This window comes from Mixophyes fleayi, chromosome 5 (assembly GCF_038048845.1).
Source record: "Mixophyes fleayi isolate aMixFle1 chromosome 5, aMixFle1.hap1, whole genome shotgun sequence".
In the NCBI taxonomy this organism is placed as follows: Eukaryota; Metazoa; Chordata; class Amphibia; order Anura; family Limnodynastidae; genus Mixophyes; species Mixophyes fleayi.
In genome coordinates this window covers 144,422,718-144,448,317 of record NC_134406.1, presented here as the reverse complement: position 1 = coordinate 144,448,317, position 25,600 = coordinate 144,422,718, and the positions used below count along the sequence as shown (strand labels likewise).

The 25,600-nt window shown below is 39.1% G+C and overlaps 1 protein-coding gene across 1 annotated transcript in view; it reads right to left on the bottom strand.

Annotated features, from left to right (window-relative positions):
• UBE2QL1 (ubiquitin conjugating enzyme E2 QL1) overlaps nt 1–25,334 on the bottom strand; it is a 52,506-nt gene extending 27,172 nt beyond the window's left edge. The window contains exon 1 of the mRNA XM_075212902.1: nt 23,783–25,334. Within this exon, the coding sequence (XP_075069003.1) occupies nt 23,783–24,640 (858 nt within the window). The 5' untranslated portion in view covers nt 24,641–25,334. The remainder of the gene's footprint in view (nt 1–23,782) is intronic.
• Nucleotides 25,335–25,600: the final 266 nt, after the last annotated feature.

The window sequence follows — 25,600 nt, the reverse complement described above, 5'->3', positions numbered from 1 at the left end:
AATCAATTGTATTTTTTCACTGTTCTCTGTCTATTTGGCTCTATCTGCGAGTGATCTGTCTTGACAGACAACTTGGTTTAGTTTAGGTGTAGAGTTGTCTGTGTGCTAAGCCTGTAGGTATATAAATTCTGTTTGGAGAGACGGGTCTCTTAGAAGTGGAAATTGCCAAGTGCATTCTAATCATGATTGAGATTAAACTTTCTATTGCGTTTTGTATGTTACATCATGTTCCTACAGAGCCATATGTTAATTTAAACTCTCTAACTATCAACCTCCTTTAATAAATGTACCAAGGCGGTTTTTATATACATGTTGTGCTGCATTATTCCTGAGATGTCTGTAGTAACTGAAGGATATTACATATTAAACGTGAAGAAGTCCTATCTAGTTTTTCTCTAACTATCAAAGGCTACCACCCTGCTATCGCCAGAGTAGCCCCTGCTGGCAAAAAGATGTGTTGCCTTTGCATGGGAAAGCCTACTTAACAAGTACTGCAGTGGAACATGTACTGTCGCAATCCTACTTATGCTCAGCCGTTTCAGAATAGTAATAGCAAAAGATAATGAACAGAAAAAATGCTTTATTATTTGAATTTTACTCCAAAGGGAAATATTTAAAAATACTTATTTTTTAAAATATTTTTTGTAAACTTTAATTCAAATAGTTTTTCTCACTAAGGCTAGCCGGGTCACGCAATTGGTAAGGTGAAGTGATAAGTGAAGCATTACCGTTCCTGGGCAGTATCGCCGGGCAGCTGAGTATTACTCAGTGTGGACCAGATGGACCAGGAGGGGAAGGAGCAGCCCACTAGTGGTTCCTAGGAGGGGAAGGAGCAGGTGAGTAAAATTTTAGCGATTACATGGTAATGCAGCTTTAAACATGTAATTCTGAAGCCTGGGATTAATATACTAATAAAATGTACATATTGTTGTTCAATAATCTAAGTTTCAGAACCACAGTGCAAATATTGGGTTTTTCTAAATTAACTCCATCACTTTAGGGAACAGTGTTTTTTATATTATATTTCATATTATATTTGTGGTATTTTTCATCATGAAAACATTATGCCTTTATAATCATTACAAATAATGATGAATGTGAATATGTGGAGAAAATATTAATCCAAAAATGTTAAAATGTTTAATAGTGTGGGAACAATAATTTTATATACCACTTTGGAAAATCAGGAGCAAAGTGTAATTCCTTAGTTGTAAAAACTCAAAAAATAGAACCAGCATATTTGCTATGATATTGTACAGCTGCTAATGGGCAAATGTACAATGTTCAGAAGAGATGTTGAAACTGTCGGTAAAACAGCTGCCTGTTAACCCAGTGAAGTGGTATGACTGACTTCTGTCCACTGAAAGGCAGTATTGTCCATAGAGGGTCACAACAAGTGAGAGAAAAGCTACTATATGGAATATTTATTTAGGACTGTGCATTACTAAGCTGAATAATATAAAAGGGCTGGCTAGGTTGGGGAGCATATGCCTCTCTGGCCATTCCCATAGTGGGATACCTTGACCTGGGTCACCTGCATTTTTTCCCTTTAAAATGTTCCTAATAGGCTGTTGAGTCAAGTCCTACCCCTCAGGCTAAAACTTACCAGCACTCCCCTGATAATATAAATGAAAAACTGGTGTGGTTGACTAAATATGCTCTGTTTTAATCCTAGCAGCTTGCTATGTTAGGATTAGCGTTAATGTTTAACTAAACGGGCAGAGTTTTATAACAGTTTTGCAGATTTGCTGTACATATATGCACTGTGTAGATCAGTGATGGGCAGCAGGAGTCCCTGTGAGCTGCCACCTGTGGCCCCAGCTCTTTCTTACTCTATTGTCAGATTTGTTTGTTTGTCCAATCAGGACAGTGCTCTAAATATGTGGGAAGAGTTTCAGTAAACTGTAATGGAGTGGGCAGGTAATGTTTCACTATGTACTCACCACACAGGCAGTAGATACTTAATATAACAGTTCAAAACAAGGAACTGTTGAACTCATGCTAAGGACAGAAAAACTATATTAAATAGAACTTGCCACCAGGTTATGGATTGAAATTTATTTATACATTGCATAGTGCCTTGTGCACTATACGTGTATAAAAATTGTGTTGTGCAATATGTTTGACCAGGAGATAACTTATGAAAGCAATTGTGTCTGGTATACTAATTGCTTGACCAGTGCTGCTAAAGTAACATGGTGTCTTAGAGAAACACCCAATTTACACTGAATGAAGCCAAGTTTAGCTTTTTTTTTTTTGCTTTTCTTTTTTTTTTTTTACAAGAGCTCTATAGGTTAATCATGACAAATATGTGCATAGTGAACAAGGCATAACGCAATGTGTAAAGAAAATGCCAATCCACAGCCTGGTAACAGGATCTCTTTAAATGCGTTATGAACGCATTTTGGCTACATTAAATTTACATGTGCTCACCACACAGTGAACGCATGTTAATATGCATCAGGCATTTATCTTTGGCATAATGCACAGAAAATTGCATCACCAAAGTGTATTATACACCTATCAGCCACAACATTAAAATCACTGCCAAGAGAAGTGAATAACAATAATTATCTCGTTACAATGGCACCTGTAAAGGGGTGGGATATATTAGGCAGTAAGAGAACTATTCTTGAAGTTAATATGTTGGTAGCAGGATCTGAGCGATGTTGACAGGGGCCAAATTGTGTTGGCAAGATGACTGAGTCAGAGCATCTCCAAAATTACAGCTCTTGTCAAGTGTTCCTGGTATGCAGTGGTTAGTACCTACTAAGAGTAGTCCAAAGAAGGACAACCGGTGAATCGGCAACAGGGTTATGGGCACTGCAAGACTCATCGATGCATGTGGGGAGTGAAGGTTAGCCCGTCTGGTCCAATCCCACAGAAGAGCTACTGTAGGATACATTGCTAAAAAAAAGTTAATGCTGGCTATAATAGAAAAGAGTCAGAAAACACAATCCATTGCAGCTTATTGCGTATGGGGCTATGTACCCATAGACCGGTCAGACTGCCCATGCTGACCTCTGTCCACCGCCGAAATTGCATACAATGGGCATATGTGCACCAGAACTCTACCATGAAGCAATGGAAGAAGGTGGCCTGGTCTGATAAATTACATTTTTTTTACATCATATGAACGATCGGATGCACATGCGTCGCTTACCTGGGGAAGAGATGGCACCAGACTGCACTATGGGAAGAATGCAAGCCTGTGGAGGCAGTGTGATGCTCTGTGCAGTGTCCTACTGGGAAGAGTTGGGTCCTAGCTTTCATGTGGATGTTACTTGGACACGTACCATCTACCTAAACATTGTTGCAGACCAAGCACCAAGGTCTATAAATGAAGCTGCAATGAATGATCTCAGGATGGCATTAGTAAGCTTATAGGGCCGCCGGAAAGGCTAAACAGCAAAGTAGCCGGAGCCTCTCTTGATCCCTCCCTGGCTGGCTGCAGTTCCTCCCCTCCTAACTCTGTGATAGTTGTTACACCCCCCCATCATGGCGCAGTCACGCCCTCTATCCTCTCCGGGATTCAAAATGTTGGGATGTATGCTTTAAAGTCAATAGAAAACAAATTGTAAATAACTAATCTATAACTTTTTTATTTAAAATTAACCTTACATACTAATATGCACATTTTCTGTGTTTGCATATGTGCATGTGCCTGAAAAAACATATATTTGTGCAACTGCCTATCAAGTACATTAGATCTGTGATAAGTCTAAACTCTACAAAAAAACAAGATCCAGATGAAAGATAAGATCTTTGCCATATTAAATAAATATAAATATATAACAACATAACAAATTTTGTCACATAAGGAACATACTAGGAATGGATAATATAAAATTAAGTAAGATAATGGAAAGTGGATATTTAAAGAGTACATCTGCCCCACATGTCTGGGGTAAACATCTGCATCCAAAAGAGCCTGCATACAATGTGGATTGTTTCTGAAAGTGGAGTAAAGGCAAACTGGAACTAAAAGTGGTGCTATTTAAAAATTCAACACAGAGAATAAAGGAATTTTCAAATAAGTCATCATTTTGCTTCACAACTTCAATAACTGTAAAGTATTCTATAGGAAAGTTGTGTATTATAAATATCATGTTATATATGTTAACTATATTGTATTATATCTGTCTCTATAAACATTAGTCCTGTTTTCCTGTATTTATTTTCATATGTAACCTACTTGATGCTTACTTAACTCTTGTGCATGTTATTTTTATTATCATTGATTGCAATTTGCCATAGATCTCAACAGCAGTGGACAGTGGGAAAACAGGAAATACATAACACACGGACATACAATGTAGACAGAATAAATGCAGACATGAAAATATAGAGTATGGAGGATCCTGCTCATGCGGCAGCTCACATTCTAACTGGAAGAGGACAAAGCTGAAAGCAAGACAGTTTGTGTTTTAGTGTGTGTAGTATAGGTGGGTGTATGGTAAGCTATAATAAAGAGAGTGTTTAAAGATTTGATGGCTATGGATGAGTCTGATCGCGACTGGTAGGGTATTCCATAAGTGTGTAGCGACACGTGAGAAGTCTTGTTGGCAGGAGTGAGAGGTGGGTAAAAGAGGCAACACTCAGAACAGTGGTAAATCTAAGAGAGAAAGAGGAAAAGTATTTTTTAGGTGATATTTCAGATATCTGAAGGGGCGAAGATTGAGGTCTTTGTAGGTAAGGATGAGTAATAGTAACTGGAATCTGGAGGACGCAGGAAGCCAGTGTAGGGATTTGCAAATTGGTGTGACAGATGTTGAGTGGCAAGTGAGGAAGATCAGTATCAGTCTACTTAAGGCATTTAAGATGGATTGCAGCCGGGATAGGGGATGGGTGAGGGGAATGCCAGACTGAAGGAGGTTGCTGTAGAGATTGTGAGAGATGATGAGAGGGTGGATAATGTTTTGGCAGAATCTTGAGTAACAAAAGGGCGTATTTGTTAAAAAATAGGAGCTATCCTGTTTGTTTTATCTATCATCTGTGCAATTACTGCCACTGCCATGCTTAGGATCATTCCTGCAGTTCACTGATGCAGCTGGTTGCTAGGTAAATAGTCATTCAGCTCTCAGTCTTGCAGCCTCAGGTGTGCAATCACATATCATACCCATGCAGCTAATCATCCTGCAGTTCTGATTGGTGCTGTTGCCTTTATAAACCTCTACCTGGCAGCATACCAGACTGGTGATAGTTCCTGCTTGACCTAGTGTGCCTTGTATCCTGACCTGTTCTGCTATCAGTATTTTACTTTGATTGTTTATGGGAATTGCTGTCTTCTCCACTCTTGACTCTTGCTTTGTTAAATGGATTTGGGAATAGAAAGTGTAGCCTCTATTTGTGCCACCAGCCATGGGCACAAAAGAGAATCTCCTTGAGTAAAGCAACAAACCTCTTAGCTAGCTGTACAGGGTGAGCACAGGGTGAAGAAGAAACAGTGATTTTGGGAGATCTGTGGAAGCTGGGATCAAGAATAATATTAAAGTTGCCCCCCCCCCCCCCCCTCCATAAGCAGGTGACCCTTAGCATGTCGATGAGACTGAAGAGTTTTCGGAGGAAAGGGATTTGACGAGAGTTGGGAACATAGCATCAGACTAGGGTGATAGGAAGCTGACCCAGGGTGCCTGCTACCAATAGAAATCTGCCATTTGGGTCTGCAACCGAGTGCTGCATGACAAGAAGTACAGATTGGTGAATCAGAATAGCTACTCCCCTGTGCTTGGAAGTGACGGAAACAAAGAATGTTTGGGAGAAGAGAAAAGATACATGTGGGAAACCTAGTAATTTAAGAGACGTGATCATCATCATCATTTTTTTATATAGCGTCCGCAAATACAATCGGGAACAAACAGTAATAAAACAATACTGGGTAATACAGACAGAGAGATAAGAGGGCCCTGCTTGCAAGCTTATAATCTATGGATAACAAAGGGGTATAGGCAGGTGGCCTGCAGGGCTCCTCCGTAACCAGGCGAAAGGCACCAAAGGCCACACGAAAACTTAGAATATACGAGTAGGAATGACAGGATGAGGAGATCGTGTGAAAGGGAAGAAGAGGGGGAGAAGGAGAATGGCAAGGATGAAGGTGCTGGAATGGAAGTGCTGGAGGTCAGCAAGGAAGGCACAGAGGAGTCAGTTACTAGGTGGTTAGGTTGCGCGTGTCCAGTACGCAATATTTGACAGAAAAAAATAAATACCTGGGAAATGTGGAATTGCAAGTATATTGAAACAAGGGCTTCCACAGAGCTGCGGCTTATGCTATAATTAAGCAAATAACATCCAACAATGGACAGGGTCATGTATAAAAATGCCTATTTGCCATTAGTTATGGCTGGCATGGCTGAAAAAGGAGACCCTGGTGAGTTTGAAAGGGGAGTGATTTGGGGGTGCATTTGACAGGACCTTCAGCAACAAAGACAGTTCAACTTGCTAATGTTCTATAAGCAACAGTGTCTAAGGTGATATCAATATGGCTCTCCAAACGAAAAACATAATCAACCAAAGGAAATTGTGTTGCAGATATTAAGCATATGATACCTGTACATTAATTCAAAGTGCAAATGCAACTGACTGCTAATTTGAACCTGGAATGCAAAACATAAAACACTAGCCACAACTGGCCCTGCACATTTGCAAGTTGATGCAAACAACACAAGTAATGGACTACCGAACAGTGGGGGAAGGTAACATGGTCAGATGTATCACCCTTCACTATATTCTCAACAAACAGACAAATGCACATGTGGGGCTACATAAAGAATGCTACAGCTCTGAGTGCTTGTTGACAACACTGAAGTCTTCTGGTAGTTTCAGATTGTTGTGGGTGCATTTTACTGGCATGGATTGGATGTAGTAATTCCCTTAGAAGGTAAGGCCATTACTAATTGCTACTTATTGGTACTGTGGTCAACTTCACCCCATGTTGCAGTCAGGACTTTCGCGGATACTTTGAATTTGGCCCCTAGAAGTGCTTATCTTCTGTAGGGTGTGTTTGAGCAGAACTTCCTGGTCCTCAGTCTGGGAGTGTGGTGCTGGCCTATGAGATCATAGTGTGAGGGCATGAAAATAAAAACACTGAATGAAAGACTTCAGCCATTCAGGTACGAAGGGTGGGATAATATAATTTCAAAATAAATTTAAAATAACAGGATCATACTTAAAATATGAGGTATGTTATTCATTTGTAAACATATTTAAAGTAGTAAACTCATATGTGTTATCATTTAAAGCTAGCTGGAGCACAGGGCCTACTCCGTGCAGCTGTTTTTCCTGGGTCTCCTCCATTCAGCTTACAAACCCAGGGGAGGGGAAACAGAATCACGAGATTGCAGCTTCTTATTGGCCCTTCCACTCACATCCCCTCTCCAATGCCATTACAGGTGGTTACATTAAGTGACTTGCCTGTTATTACAGAACAGAAGATGTATGGGTTGCAGGATCCAACCACAGAGGAAAAACCTCACAGCACTTGCTGCTACTGCAGGTGTGACGAGAAAGAGATATGACGTGAGGCAGGGAGGTCTTACAGAGAACATATGGGCTTTGTGACATTGGCGACAAATAGCAGTAACACTCTCTGGGCTATGAAACAGCTATCCATATTATACTTTCTGGTGACGGCACGGATCTTTGTTTCATTAATAACAATTGCCTATCCCATAGACTGTAAGCTTGTGAGCAGGGCTCCCTTATCTCTCTGTCTGTATGTAGTAACCAGTATAGCTTTATTACTGTTTGTTCCCAACTGTAAAGGACTATGGAATTTGCTGGCGCTATATAAATGATAATGATGATATTCTAAATTCTAGTAATCTAATGCAACATATATACAGTAGTCACAGCTATTACCTTTAGAAATAATTTGGAAAGCATTATGGGGCACATTTAGCAATGTTCGCATAAAGTGATAGTTTTCAATCCGTATCGCATTGATAAGGATTGAGCTATTTCTCAAATTTATGACGAAAGCAACACAGAAAAAGGAGCTTCGATAAACTGCTGTTTCTGTTATAAAAAAAATATACTTACCACGCCTCTTCGGAATGCGCTGTCTCCGGATCTCCTCCTTGTCTGCTTCGTTTCTTTTCTTACTGCAACTGCGCATGTGCAGTTCGAAGACCTGGCCATACGCACAAACATCTCTACTCTCTCTCTGCAACTATAGCAGTCACCATACTATTGAATGGTGAATGCTCCCAAAAACGAAACAGAATGCAAAACAGCAGATATCCGTGATATCTGCTGCGATGCACCGTTTATAAATATGCGGGTCACTACAAGTGGCGTGGAAGTTACGGTAAGTGTCTGAAAGTGTAAAAGCACTACTTGTTAAATATGCCCCTATGTGCATTAATTCACCTACAGTGGCTATAAAAAGTATTCGCCACCTTTGACATTTTTCATATTCAAACATTTTCTTATATATTGGTATCACAATGGATTCACTGATCAACCAAATAAAACAACTCTGACGATTTGTCTTAATTAGTTACAAATAAAAAATAAACAATAATCAATTAGCTACTTATTCACCCCCTTGCTTGTTCTAATACTTAGTAGAAACTCTTGTAGCTGCAGTTACAGCTGTGAGTCTAGTTCATCTTTGCAAGTCAATTCTCTACCAGCTCTGCACATCTGGAGACTTCAATTTTCCATTGGGGAACAGCAATTTTCAAATCATTCCACATATTCTCCATGGGATTGATATGTGGACATTATCTGAGATCCTCCAGGACGTTGATTTATTTTTATATTTAAGCAATTCTAATGTTGATTCTCATGTATGCATTGGTACATTGCTCTGCTGGAATTCTGCCTAGTTCTAATGCAGACTGCAGTTGCTTTTCCTGATTGGTCTGTTTTTGCTTCATACAATTTGCCCTCTATTTTTAAGTTTTCCAGACGCTGATACTGAGACACATCCCTATAATATAATTTTTCTGCCGCCATGCTTCATATCATATCATATAATATTATCTATGAGGATCACTCTTGTGGTTTCTGGCAAACTCTTGTTTTTGTATATCTCTACAAGTGAATACTTTAACTCTCTAAAGTGTCTATTTATCAAATAAAGAAGCCATAAATCTTGCAAAAATTTGAGTTTTCACCGGATTTAGGACTTCTTACTATTTATCAAAGCCACTAGACCGGTAAGAACTTACATCGGCAGTAGTCTTCACCAGGGGCCTTCAGAGAAGCTTATTCTGTCACTGTGAACAATTTGTTTGTATAATGTTGTGAGAAAGGACAAAATGAAATAGCCAATATATCTTATATTTCAGAAGTGGCGAGGTATATACATCCTACTTGCCAACTTTCTAAAGTTGGCTTTCGGGAGCCTGCCGGGGGAGGTGGGCGTGATGGGGGGGCGGGGCTCCCAAATTTGCGTAATTTTGGACCCGCCCCCATGACCTGTGTCATTTTATAGCAGGGGCGGGGCCAAACGCAGCGATTCCCAGTGAATCGCTGCGTTTTGGACCTAATTCTGACCACTTCTCTAGGAAGTGGGCAGATCCGGGAGATTGCCACACTCTCTCGGGAGTCTGTGAGACTCGCGTGAAATGCGGGAGTCTCCAGTACATTCCGGGAGAGTTGGCAAGTATGATATACATGCTACACGTGTAAAGTGTCTCATTTGAAACTTTGAGATAATTATAGAAACCTAAAAACTGCAGTATAGCTGTGAAATACCTAATGAATGTTAGGGAACAATATCTCCCTTTCCCTCTCTCTACACCCCCCACCTCATCCCTTCTCTCGCTATTACCACTCTCTCTCTCCCAGAATATCTGAGAGGCTCCCAGAATATTGGGATACATCCAGGAAAGGCTAAACTCTTAGATTACTGCTGTGCCTCCGAACTGCAGGTTTGTGCGTGTGCGAACATGACGATACGACATTGCACGTCACACATTGAGACCAGGCTAGTACAGGCACATTAGCCAGTAAGTGCATATATCAGGGAACAGCAAAAAGACTCTGCACAAGGCTTCTTTCACAAGTAACTAATTTTGCATTGTTATTTTATATATTTATTTAATAATTTATTATAAGAATTTATTAGAAGTCCAAAATCTTGTTATTAAAGCATGATTAGATTTGTGATGGTTATGGAATTTAGGGACAATTTATCAAGCCATATCAACATGATAAAATGTTTATTGAATTGATAGGGCTTTCCTATATATATTCACCCTGTTATTACAAGCAATTGGGCCCCCAGGCTTCTGCATGGGAGACTTATCATTTATTAAACAGTGCAGCAGTAACTTCACTGCTGTACTGCTTGGTTATCGCTGGCGTTACCATAAATTGTACAGTAAAATAAAAATAATCTTCCCTTCATCCCTGCTACACTTTACAGACTCTAGCTATGTGCCGCCCATACACAAATCCCTTCTGGCAGCATGCTGCTTACAGCACTATAGGTTTCACCTCGTAGTGCTGGGCATGCATATGGGCTGTACTAGATACATCCACAGGTGGAGCAGGACCCTCCTTTGGTGGAACCTGGGGACATGGTTTAATTTACATAATCTCTTTGAAATAATTTTTCAACAAGTTGGCAAGTATGAAGCATTGTTGCATACCTCCGAACTGTTCAGATTTTGGCGGGGCAGCCCCAATTTGAGGACTCTGTTCTGCTGTGCAGATTGGGACAGCTTTGTCCAGATTGGACCAAAATGGTGGGAAGGGAAGTGTGGCCTTCAGACTAAACGAAGTTATGCGGGTGAGTGACTTGTTGAATCACTATTAAGATGTGGCTTTCTCAAAGTGTCAGCCAATAGAGGCTGGAAGGGGATGGGCTTTTACACAGTTATAAGTCAGCTCATGCAAGGTTTGGGTGTTCCTGCTTCCAATTCCTCAGTCCCACCCTTCAAGTTTATTTGGTAGGTTTTCAGGTTGGTTTCGGTGTTCGAAGCAGGGTAGGAGAGCAGTGCAGTCGGTAAGTGGGCATATGGTGCTCGGTTTATCTTGTCATAGGTCACTACCCCCTCTTTGTCAATGGTGTCATCGTATGGTTGGTCCGCCTGTGAGGAGGACCCTCGGCCAACATTTGTCTGGTTTATACTGGCGGTTTATAGGGGGTGTAGTCTTTTCGTTGGACTCGATTTTTAGCACCGGCCAATAGATAAGGTATCATCCTGGGTTGGTGGTACTATGGTTCTGACCTTTCCACCTTTATTGGTTTTGCTGTTGCTGACTGCCCTGCTCTCGTCCGCTTTAGAGATCTCATTAGTTTGTATTTAAAATTAATTACAAAGTTAAAGTTTTATAATTCAATTTAATAAATCCTATCATTTATTCCAACTTTAATTTGGTGTCCGTGTCTTTATTGGGTATATTAAAAGGTTATGCCACGGTGTAGTGTGATTTAGAGGAAACTAGCCCGCTATGCATTTTATGTATAAATCCATTTACTTACATCTAGCGGTGACCGGGTATTGTATGAGTGCAACAATTGCATGGTCTAGTAAGGGACAGCCAAGTGATTGAGAAGCACAATAAATGCCTGCAGGAGTGTGGCCACCCCCCAAATGATATAACCACACCCCTGTTGTTACATGGCCACACCCCATCACCCTCTCTGTCCCAATTTGAACAGCAACAATGTTGGAAGGGATGTTGTTGTAGTATTAAGGTATATATATATATATATATATATAGGGCCTTTCACAGCTAACATATTAAACCTAGTGTTAGCATAAATCCTGCATGATTTCCCCTCAACCTCCAAAAAATCACATCTCTTTAGTAACTGGAGGTATTCAGGACAATCTTCACATTTTCGTCACACGTCAGCTGCACAAACAATCTTTTATTCTTTCTTAGTCAACCAAAACTAGCATTATATTGCTTTTTACAAGACATATCTAATTTTATATTGGGGACTTACCGAGATAATGTTTTTATTTATTTTGATTTCATTGTGCAAATCAGGCCAAATTGTATATTTCCCATGACTGTGCTCATGGGTATTTTTGCGCAATTAGTAACATTCAAAAATATACTTATATATTTACTCACATATTTTCCTTGATTATAGGGATACCAAATATGTATGACGTACTCTAGGTCTGACAAAGCTACATGGTGCCCGAAAAAAAACATATGCTTAAGTAGTCAAAGTTTTTATTTTTGTTTCCAGAGGGAACTATAATTGCACACAGATGGTAAGCAAGCAGTAAGTGGAAGGTCTACGAAAAGAAATATCAGGTCAATTACAGGAAGTTGATAGGAGTCGTTCACTGCATTTTAGTGAAGACGATGCTAAGGAGACCCCGACATTTTTTCTACTGTCATAACCCTTCTCCACTGAAGAAAATGACACCAGCCTCATGTTTTAAACTGCTGTCGAAATTGAGCATTCAACCACATCATACAGACGCCTTCAGCTGTCTCTCTGTAACAATAGCTGCATGAGAGAGGCAGGGCTAAATTTCATACACATTTTAACAGGAAGACATCAGCTTGAATGAAAGAAATCCAAGCACTGCTTGTATATACAGTGCTGTATTGGCGGTGATCCACTTTTGGTGAGTAGTGTATCTCCCATGGGAAAATAGATCACAATTACTGAGTGATTACCAGGAATCCACCTATATCTAAATGTCAAAGGTTTTATTAAACATTTACTGAAGAATATTGTTAAAAATTAACTCCCCTCTGTTAATAAAACATATTACATGAAATGACTGTGTGGCATCTTAAGAGCATTACAAGTGTAGATATGAATGGAACAAAGGGGTATATTTACTAAACTGCGGGTTTGAAAAAGTGGAGATGTTACCTGTAGCAACCATCAATTCTAGTTATCATTTATTTAGTACATTCTACAAAATGACAGCTAAAATCTGATTGGGTGCTATAGGCAACATCTCCACTTTTTCAACAAGCAGTTCAGTAAATTTAGTTGTTTTCCTCCACGCTGCCTAAAAACGTCTCCTTGTGTAGCACCAAACTGCCTAAGCAGTCGGACTGAAATACAATCCGTACTGATCACAAGTTAATAGGTAGTGTTGGTAAATAGTGTATGCAGTCAAAAGTCATATCCAGAATGTTCAGATGGCACTGGACATGTTAGGCTAAATCAAACGTAACATTCTTTTTTAAATAACCTAATGGACAATTACCCATCAATAATCTACAACAGTTTAGAGTCCATTTGCATTGATAGGCATTTTTACAGGGGTGTTATATTCCTTTTAGTCTCTTTTTTAACAAGCCTCCTGGAGATAATAAATTATCCTTTATGACACAATGGGAGTGAGACATGAGAATCGTCATGACCAAGCACTGTTATATTAGGTTGAAAATGGCGATGGTTAGCTGAAGGGGTGTGGTCTAATGACAGGGCAGCAGTTGGCAAGTATGGACCACCTTTAGTCTTGCAACTAACTGGTCATGGACAAAGTGAATGTCATCATAGTAGATTACAAGCTCTCTACACACACCCTATTTTGAAAAAGTATGATTCCCCTAGACAAATTCTGTGGAATTCTATCTCTTATCTCAGCTTTTCAGAAACAATGTTGACTAGATTTTCATTTTATTATCTGTATAAATCATACTTGCAAACTTTTAAACTCTGTCCTCTGGGAGTTCCCAAACGTCAGGTCATGTGACAGGGTGTAGGAGGGTGTGGTCATAGCCTCACCCCCCACTATAAAATGCCGAAAATAACGGAACTGAATAGATGGGGCAGGGATAAATGATGTAATTGTGCTATTAAGCACCCCTCTATTCAATGCCATAATTTTCTGCATTTTATAGTAGGGACGGGGCTATAGTGACGCTGCAATATCACCACGCCCCCCCCCCCATTCACCAAGCCCCCCGCCACAAGGATCCTGTATGCTAAAAAAAATTGAAAAGTTGTAGAAGTCTATGGAGAACTTTGGAAGATAAATTATATTTAAAGGTGACATAATACACTTCCAATGTGCATATTGCTCACTGATATGCTAATTAGAAGCTGGTGTTTTTATAAAACATTTGGGCATACACTATCTAGCACAGAGAAACCTATTTATCTGCATTTATCAATAGAAATAGTATAATATTATTTGGTCTGAATGAGTGAAATTAAATATACTTATAGTCCACAATGAGTACCAACCATTGGCAGAATGCCTTCTCTTTGAAATGCAAAATGTGACCAAAACAACTCCCAGAAATGGAAGCATAACTGTTTTAATAAAAAATAACAAACAAAAACCAAAAACATCAAATGAGCTTGTATGAAAAATTTAAATATTATGATTTCATTTTTAGGAGAGCAATTTTTTTTTTACATATAACTACGTTTCGGATAAATAAAATATGCTTTTACTTGTCTTTTTTAAATACTGATACATGAGTTTAATTGTCCATTGTAAGCTGTGGATGATACTGTTCTTTCAGCACTCGTTCACACATATGTGCTGGGAAAATGGATCAAAACGCATGAAAACAAGACAGAGTGTGGTGATGTCACCAGTGGAAGCTATTGCAGTGATGGGCAACAGATGGCCCTTCAAGCCTTCACCTGCGCCCCCCAGCTCTTTCCTTCTTTATACCCCTCTATATATCCCATCAGTCCTTTTCTGATCATTGAATTATCATCTTTGTTTGTCATAGCTATGTTAATTCAGAGTGGTATCTATTTCTTTGATTAACTGTATTATTTTATCTTATTACTGATATTAAGAATAATGTGTGACCCTGTTGAAAGTAAGAGGAATGCACCTGCGGCCCTTAAGGGGTATCAGGTTGCTGATCACTCATCTGTCCTGTTAGTTTGCACACACTAATGATTGAGAAATACGTCCTGCTCCATTCTAAAAATTTAAAGGCAGCAGTAACTTTTAGAACACAAGAGTAGGAAAGACATAAATGACTCTTATTTTGCATAATTTTAATATGCTTTTCATGGATTTAATGTGATAAAAAGCAAATAGGTGTGATCAATAGGTGTGAATGAGTCCTATCTACTCTGAAGATATAGGTCCTCTAAGGCTGGGTACACACTACAACAAATTTCTAACAATGCAATATTTTAGCAATTTTAACAATACAGGAAAAAAAGTCCCAATCAGCATGTCGATTCATTTGTACACACTATACACGATTATCCATACTTATCAACTCTTCAAGAAGATCTCCAAAGCAGCCACCTTCTGGGGGCATGATCATACGAATCATATCATCCTGGCCCAACCCTCTGTCTAATTGTACCATTTTCGGCCTAATACAGTAGGGGACGGGGCCAGGATGATGCACCCACTTCACTAACGAAGTGGGCTGATGCCGGTGGTAGTCATATTAACGGCACTTATAACGCCGACAAAGTTTTCACCTACAAAAAAGTAACGATCATTATAATCGCGGCAAGGTGGAAATCTCCACTTACCATATAACAAACATTATCGCTGTAGGTGTTTCTGAAAGTCGCTGTTTACTAATAGAAACTGCCAAAAATAGTCAATATGGAGATTTCCACCTTGTTGCAATTATAATGATCGTTATTTTTTTGTAGGTGAAAACTTTGTTGGCTTTATAAGTGCCGTTTTTTCATACCACACCCGGGTGATGCGGAAGGTTACACTGCTCTTCCGCAAGAACTCTGAAAAATTCGGGAGTCTCCTGGACATTCTGGGAGAGTAGGCAACTATGCAATTACCTTCAGATCTGTGCTCTTTATCTGTTATAACCATCTGCTGCAACTAAGAGGAAAAGTGACAGCTGTCACTTTCACTGCAAGCTGAGTGATTCATAACTATAGGTGGAGAACAATGGCACCTCTTGTTTGCCTCTGATCTCTTCAGATGTATGATCCAGTCACCCACACTGACACTTATAGCAGAAAGGAGTTGAATATAACTGTTATTAAATAAGATTATATGCACGCAATGGGGGTAGAGAAAATAGAGCAGTGTTTATCGGCAGCTGGATAAAAAAATGTACCCTAAAGTAAATAAAACAGGTATGTTGGCAGAGGCCGGCTGGGCCGGGGGGTAGGCCGGCCGGCCGGCCGCCCCCCGATGCAATTTCTCCACATTTTTTTCTGCATCTGATGATGCGGCCGCGTCAGCGCACAGGAGGCCGCATCCCATGACACGGGATGCGGCCGCGTCATCAATGACGCGGCCGCCTGTGTGCCCCCCTGCCTGCAGTGTCCCAGCCCGCGCCTGTATGTTAGGATGCTAAATATAGAGATTAAATGATCCCTGAGTTTTGTTAGAACAGCTTACCATTTGGGGCTTCTGATATCCTTTGTTGTAGTGCTACAACATAAACAGAAACATTCGCTCAGCAGAACCATGAAAGCTTAAATAAAGTAGGGGTGTGCACTGGCCACTTTTAGTGTTTTGTGTTTTGGGTTCTGATTAGCTTGAGGTTTTGGGTTCTGATTTGTTTTGCCAAAACACCCGACGAAAGATTTTGGTTCTGATTTAGGGTTTTGGGTTCTGATTTATTTTTAAAAAAGCATAAAAAGTGCTAAAATCCCGTTTTGTTTTTTTTTTTTTCACTCCTACGCTATTATTAACCTCAATAACATTCAATAAGAATTATTTCCACTAATTTCCAATCTATTCTGAACACCTCACAGCTATCTGGACTGCGTAGTACCTCCTCCAACTGGTCTGAATTCCACTGCACAGATGGCTGCTCCTACATCCTCTGCAGCATATAGAGGGTGTAGTTCGAGCGCGTCACTACCTCTTGTTTTCGACGATGACAGGTCATTTTCATTCATTTTTGATTTGGCAGCAAGTCAATGTATTTTAATATCTGATACGCATCTATCTGGACTGCGTAGTGGAGTGGCCCCAGTACCCAATTTGGTACCGGGGCCACAATACCTCCTCCAAGTGGTCTGAATTCCACTACACAGATGGCGGACACCGGATGCACGTCTAACACCAACATAGCTGTTAAGGCCGCAGTTATTTTTGGGTACAGCAGCAACAGTGAACGTAGTTTGACTTTTAAATAGCAGTACCTATTATTTTTTGGTACAGCAGCAACAGAGAAAGTAGTTTGACTTTTAAATAGCAGTACCTAGTTTTTTTTGGTACAGCAGCAACAGTGAACGTAGTTTGACTTTGAAATAGCAGTACCTAGTATTTTTTGGTACAGCAGCAACAGTGAACGTAGTTTGACTTTTAAATAGCAGTACCTAGTATTTTTAGGTACAGCAGCAACAGAGAACGTAGTTTGACTTTTAAATAGCAGTACCTAGTTTTTTTTGGTACAGCAGCAACAGTGAACGTAGTTTGACTTTGAAATAGCAGTACCTAGTATTTTTTGGTAAAGCAGCAACAGTGAACGTAGTTTGACTTTTAAATAGCAGTACCTATTATTTTTTGGTACAGCAGCAACAGTGAACGTAGTTTGACTTTTAAATAGCAGTACCTATTATTTTTTGGTACAGCAGCAACAGTGAACGTAGTTTGGCTTTGAAATATCAGTACCTATTATTTTTTAACTAATTTTTTTATATATTTTTTCAATTATTTTTGTATAATTTTTTTATAATTATTTTATATTTTTTTTAAATTATTTTTGTATAGGTTTTTTATAATTTTTTTTTTTTTTTTTTATAACTTTTGAATAATTTTGAAATAACAATGCCCTTAGCAGAACAGAGGAGAGGACACAGGCAGCACCACTGGACTCAGCAGGACAGAGCACAGGACACAGCACCACTGGATTCAGCAGGACAGAGCACAGGACAAAAGCAACACTTGACTCAGCAGGACAGAGCACTGGACAAAGCACAAAGAACCACTAAACTGATCAGGAGCTCCCTAACTACAACCTCCCTCACGAGTGATCACAGCAAGAATGAAGATGGCGCCCGCAAGGTGAGTATTTATGACATCCGAGTCTCGCGAGATCCGATGCGAGACTTAGATGTCATAGCCTCGGTTTGGCGCCCGGAAGTTCCCGAACAGTGCTCGGATCCCGTCGGATCCGCACTGTTCGGGTGGGCTCGGATTTGCGGAATCCGAGCCCGCTCATCCTTAAAATAAAGCACAAGAATTATGAGTTAGCAAAAGACTACTGAGTGCAATATAGTTCAAACTATTATTTCCCCTGAACTTCCCTACTCCAAAACTAGTAGAACTCCAGAGATACCTGCAGCGATTGCAGCTGAGTGTCGGTTTGTACATACATGCCCTGCAACCAAGAAGATTGCATTTACTGGAGTGCTTTAGGATATGGCATTAAATGCCTAAGTGGTGACAGTTATAGCCAGGTGGAGTTACCATATCACAGGACACTTCTGCATCTGCAAGACGGGAGGCGGCGATGTTCACACACTCCAGTGACAGGTGAGTTAAACCCCTGCTGCTTCATAGCTAAATTGAGTGCATACACACTGCAGAATTGGAACAACATTGTTCCATCGTTGAACGAGATTATTAGTTCACTCTAAAAATCTTGTTCAACGATATGAAGTGCTTTGAACGATAATGGTTCCAAAGCCCAGGGTACATACTTCAGTGATATTGACGATAAACAACTGATTGGCCCGATAATCGGCTGAAAACACAGTAGTGTGCACCCAGCCTAAGAAGGCAAATATATGGCAATTTTCACATGTAGTTGCAAATAAAGAGTAGCATACCTCCCAATTGCCCAAATTTCAGCAGGACAGTCCCGATTTAAGGGTTCTGTCCTGCTGTCCCGCCTGGGGACATGTTTGTTCAGCAGGTGGGAATGTTGGGGGAAAGGAGGTATGTAATGAGCAGCCTAGCACTTTACAACTTTAAGCAGTCCTCTGGAGGCATGGCCATTGCAACTGTCCCACTGCCGGGGAGGTATGGACTAGTAATGCACATATGAAAAATTTATAAAACTACTACATTATTACTTCAAATCAGATAAAAACCCTGTCAAGGGAACATAAATCCATCTATTCCTTGTGAATGTAAGGACCAAATAAAACAAATATTTAAAAAATATAATTACAGTCATGAGGGTTTCCAACTTTAGATATCTTTTATTTATTGTACTGTATGTGCCTTGCTGCAACATTTACTAAATACGTGGATTTTATTTCCTACTCCAGGCATGGTTCTGTCCATGCTATATGCAATGGAGTAGATTCTATTCACACAGCAATTCTGTGTTGTATCAAAAGACAATTTAAATGGTAAACTCTTACCTCAGCCTCTGGCAGGATTTCTGAATTCACAGCCACATGGTATGGTTAGTTGCGTTACAAAGAATCTGATAGCTACAAGTTGTATTTAGTAGAGGCCTCTACTAATGACACTTTTCAATGAACATAAACTTCCAGGAATTTAAATGATTTTCTGAGATTTGAAATTTCCGTATAATACTTATACTGTCCTAACCTTGCACAAAACACAATCAGACAGAACTTGGCTGAAGCCCATCACTCCGTGGTTCTCAACCACCACTTGGCAGAAAAAAGACACCCTAAAATTTCTGACCCTCAACTGTACCTCCTCTTTTTCTGCCCCCTTTCCCACTTTAGTCTCCCCTATCCCATAATAGTTTCCCTGATTTTATTTGTTCTTTATCAGCATATACTTTTAGATATTAGGAAAGTTCTGTCTGTAATGTTATTTGATGCCTTGATTTGAGCACATCATATTATGTCTTTGTCTGACCTATATCATTTAATACAACTGTTATGCTGTCATTAATTTATTGTAAACTGATATTTTCTTCTATAAAAACGTCCTGCATAAAAAAATAATTATTAACTTTAGGTGTAGGTGTAAAGGCCTTGGTGAAAAACACAGAAGGTTGCCAAGGAAATACAGCAACATATTACATAAAAGTAGTCTGAAAGGGAAAACAGCTTAAATGTTTGTAATGTAGCATGAAATTTACTTTTTCATCAATAACCTTACAATTTTACTTAAATAGGATGGGTTTATGTACCATAATTTGTGGGTAGATAACTTATTTAAGGGGATTAATACTTGTATAGTAAACCATTTTGTTGTAAAAGGTATTGCACTGAAAAGACAACACGCTCCTTACAGGCATTTTCTTCACCATTTGGTCCCTAGAGGAACAATTCAATTGTTGCCTATAGAGAAGTCTTTTTATGTCAAATCAACAGCAAATGCAAATATGCAAAGATATAAAGCTTTTATATGCAGAAGAACTCTCGCCCATATGTTTTATTGAACATATATATCAAAATAACATGAAAATAAAACCTTTAGGCCCCTATTTATGTACCCCTGAATTTTATGTACAATTTATTTTAATCCTTACTGCAAAGATAAGGATTTACATATCTGGCATATTTATTAAAAATCTTCAACAGGAATAGCAATCACCACCAAACTGCTATTCCTATGAAGTACAAAACTTACCTTTTCACTCCCTCTTCATTTCCGATGACGACTGTGATCCACAGCCTCCTTCAAACTCCATGTTTGAAGGAGGTTGTGCGCATGCCCAATAACCTTGGGAATGCGCACAAACATTTCTGAGGAGGCGATGCTGCATGTCAGAAAGAGGGGTCATATGATTCCTCCACACGTGTGCTGTGAAGCTCTGTTCTTCGGAGCAGAGCTGAACAGAGCTGAAAACATACATACGGTATTGTACGCCATCCTGAGCTGGTGTACATTGACGTGAACAAGTTCCGAACATTTTCGGAACTTGTTAAATTTGCGGTATAGAGCAGTCCCCATACACATCTATGGGGACTGCTCTAAATTTCGAAGCAAAATGCAAAGCAGCAGATATCTACAATATCTGCAGTGATGCAGTGTTAATACATTTGCACAACACTTAGATTTGCATCTGTTATACATAAATATAAGGATTAATAAATAGGCCCCTTAGAGGTTAACAAGAAACTATGTGATACCTTAAATTGGAAACACTACTTTATCACAACAGTTTTGCTAATGACAATTATGAAAAGTATCCCTGCTGGAGATCCGATGTTTAACATGATCTCTGATTGAAAGAGAGATTGCTATAATATGTGCCAGTGATTGTAACAGAACACCAGGATCTGTGCCAAAATGTAATAGATAATTGTTGGAAATGGAAAGAAGCTGGTCATGGCCAAAAATCAAATGGGGTCAATTTAAATAAATAAATAAACACCTGACAAGATTATTTGAATTACATGAATAGTAACATGGTTTTATCTGTATAGGAAATCCTTTGATTTTGATATTCATGTATTCCAAAGGCTTTGGACAACAATGGACTTTATTGATGAGGCCACCTGTCTGAGGTTATTTACATATGCAGTATGTGTACATTTCACACACTAATATATATGCTGTTATATTGAGCACAATAGACCCCATCAAACGCCTGTATATATTGACCTTATTCCTCATTGCATACATGAAAATAGTCTTTTGACTTCTAACAAATTATAACCTTGTTTAATGTAGTTTTGAGCCCTTTCGATGTCTTGATAAAGATCAGAAAGGTAGGTAAAAATATCAATATGTTCTTCCTTGCCTTTTTAGTAAACGCTACAAAAATAAAGAAAAATACTGTGTATATAAATATATATATATATATATATATATATATATATACACATATACATACACACACACATATACATATATATATGCACATGTATATATATATATATATATATATATGTACATATACATATATACACATATATATACACACATATATACATATATATATATATATATATATATATACACACATACATATATATATACATGCACATACATATATATACACACACACACACATATATATATATATATATATATATATATATATATATATATATATATATATATGTTTATTTAAATAATTGTGTGTGCATATAATTGCCGAAGTGTAGTGGATATCACATATGTTATGGTCAAAAATGATTTTAGCAAGCTTTTTATGTACATCGAAAATATTACTACTTGTAGAAAGCCACACTGCATTGCTGGGCCGCTCTATGCGTGCAAGATACATCATTGCTAATGATGATGATAATTTTTCTGTAGATCAAGTTATTCTTTTATCAACTAATAAGTTAAGTATTGCTATTTACTAGAGATGAGCAAAATTGCGGCATCATTTGCTTGAATATAGTTCAAAAGCAGAACAATTCTTTTTGCGGAGGTGCGAGGTTCCGGGAGTAAAATCTACCAGTCCCGCTTTTGCTCTTCCATTCTGCAGAAAGTCATTTGCATTAAATTAGCACATTTGCATATTGCTAAATGTATAGTCTATGATTGGACAAAACAGTCAGTTTATTCTGCTGTGTGATGTATTTGTGGTCGAACTGGGAACACTCAAGGCCAAATTCCGCTGGCAAAACATGCCAAATCTAGCGTTGCAAATAAAGGAGAATAATAATAGGAAAAGTTTAAAAAAAGTCACATGTCTACAATTTATATTGAATAATTATAGCATTGTTCAGTCAGATTATTAACAACTGCTTCACTGGCTTATATTTTATATGTACAAACACACATACTTATAAATCTGTCTGTATTTTTGTATGTATCCATATGTATATATACACTCAAATACACAGTATAGGTGACAAATATAGTTAAAAAAACAGTCATTACAGCCATAGAACAGCAGATGCAAGACAAGTGACGTATGTAACATATAAAATAAAGTGCAAGTAATTCAAGACATTCATACTAAGGACACCAATGAAAAGTAGTATAGTGTATAGTGATATATATTGTTAAATTAATAAAATCTAGTGTATAAAGGCTTCATTTACATGTTACTTTTAATGTGCCTGTGGGAAAAAGCCAGAATGTATCAGATCCTAATCCATCACATTATTTACCTTTGGGGTTTAGAGTCTATAATGGGACGGTTCAGATGGTGATACCTGACACTTATGTTATCATCTTCTTCTTTTTTAACAAATCATCAACAATGTCCCCTATTCAGTAAATCAATCACGTAATATATTATAATCAAATTTCAATTCAAGAACTTGTGATTATTATCACTAAATATAATACTGTTTTGAACTACTATTTAACAGTTTTTTTGCCTTCTATCAATTGCACTTTAAATTTATCAAGAAAAATATTAAATATTTGCTTAAATACATATTGATATGGATTCAAACTAAACTAGATCACTGGAGGTACAAAGCCTCAGGTTGAGAAACGTTGCTTTCTTATTCAGTATTCCTTAGGGCTCTATAAAGCTAACCCCACAAGCAGATGTTATCTGAAAATAACTTAGAAATGCTAGACAGTAAATGAAAATCTGAGGTCAGCAAATGGTCATTGGTTAATTACAATCCTCACAATTTCCTGAAGCTCCTAGTGACTATTTGAGAACAATGCAGGAACCAATATCTCATATGCACCCAAGAAGACTGATTTATTTTCCAAGTGATGATTCTGCATCTATTTTTCGTTTTCAATTTTCCATTTACTTTATTTAACACAAAAACTGGTTGATTTTTCTGGTGTTAGATTTCATATCTTTAAATATCATTGTTTGCTAATAGAATATTGTAATTTTAGCAAAGCAACTACAATGCTGCAATTGTCTTCTTGGATGTTGTAATCTGATATGATATGGAGCACACAATTTATTTTCAATTTTGAGTGATTGTATGCACAAAGTTGTACAATATACTGTATTAAATTTTACTCTATTATTGAGACTTCACTGAAAAACTTAATAAGCATTTAAATACTTACATACTGCATGAGCTGCTCTGGATCAGTGAGAAAAAGCACTGTGTAGACATGCACCTGCTCTGTCTATCACAGAATCTGAAAAACATCTGCCCCATGCTTACCTGGCCCTTAACTAGGCTGGCTGCGAACTGCCTCATGACTGCCTCCACAGTGTAGGCACTGGACCATCCCCTGGGGGTCAGAAGTTCCATGCAGATAGCTCCACCATCCAGCACATATCCATTCTCCAATCTGGGGCTCAGCACCCTCATAAAAGGTGGTGAGAAGGGAAAGTTGTCCGGGAAGGTAAGGTTCAGCAAGATGTACTCTGTGTTAGTCTCCTTCATGTCCTGCCAGAGGGTGGAGTCCTTGTCCACCTGGTGCAGCTTGATGTTCCAGTCAAATAGACTGTCATCCACAAGCTCCACAGAGATGAAGTGGTCGCTCAGCTTGCGGATGTCTTGAAGCTCCTTCATCAGTCGTCTGCTCCTAACCTGGGTGCAGTGCTGTCTGTTGGGGGGCACAAGGGGCTGCAATGAGGTTCCCCCATTTTGCTTGGTCCCCACTCCTCCACTACCACCTCCAACACCTTGTTGTTTGGACTCCTTTCTAATGGTGGGAGTGCTAGTTTCTTTGGCACTATTCTTTTCCTTGCCTCCTGCCGTACAGTGCTTGTCCTTTTGACACTGCTCAGTCTTTTTGCCCTTGAAATCAGCCTGGCCAAGTATCCCCTCAGATGTTGTCGAGTTATTGCTGCAGCAGCCGCTGCTACCCCCACCACTACTCCCACCACCACCACCACCACCTCCTCCTCCTCCTCCTCCTGCTGAACCACCTTGTTGTTTGTTGCTGCTGTTCTTTCCCTTGCTGTTCTTCAGTGATCCCTGCTGGTTGCGGTGGTGGTGATGATAATGCTTGGGGTCTTCTGTATCTCTATCGTGAAGACGTATCAGTCCTATTTTCCGCAGCAGAGTGGCCATTTTCCCAGGTTTCTTCAGATATCTACAATCTGCTTCCCCTTACAATATTGCAGGAGACTCGTGATGCGTGCAGAGTACACGACTTATGCAGTACCACTGATTGCACTCTATCCAATCGCTAATATGCTAAAGTCCTCCTTCAACTTAGATTACAGCTTGCGATGCAGCACCAACAACATCAAAGTTGATTCATATTCCTTTTACGTTAAATTCGATAAATTACAATGATCAGTCTGTGTAGCGTTTAATCAGTAAAAAAATAAAATAAACTAGCGTAGTAAATGCTGAGTGTCCGATTCATGAACGATGAAGAAAGTGGATGAGTCTGTTATGACTGGTGGGTTGCATTGCTCTATTTATGTTATTTCCCATTCAGTGTTTTAAATATGCAGCTTGGTAAATCACCTACAAATCGGGAAATGTTTTCCTCTTCATAACCATCAGCAGATCATCCCTCTTTGGAGGTGGCCGGTTCTTTTATTTGCAAACATACACTGTGTGCAGCCGTGTTTCTCTCCTGATATCCGTATGCAGTAGGTAATTTCTCCCTCATTTGCCTGCAGTGTCCTGATATCTTTTCCTCCTCTATTTTTACCTCCTTCTGGTGCAGTGAAAGAGTACTGATCGCCTGCCAGCCCTATCCCTTCTGTCTCTTATCTGCAGACCTCACAAAAGAGGGGGGAGGGCTGCTCTGGAGGTGGGAGGAGGAGGGGGAAGGAGTACTGCAGCTCACATATAAGCAGCAGGCAAGACAAGCACACGACTGGCTACTTTAGAATTAAAATCCCTACGATTAATGTACTGGTAACACCCATTATTGTAGAACGTCATATATGTCCGTCCTCCTCTTTCACCCCCTCTCCATGTCTCTTCTATGTTAGCTGTGCTGCATCCCAAATCGCTGGGTCTGCAGCTATTCTGCATCATCTCAAGGGGGGCTGTGTGGAAAAAAAAATGAAG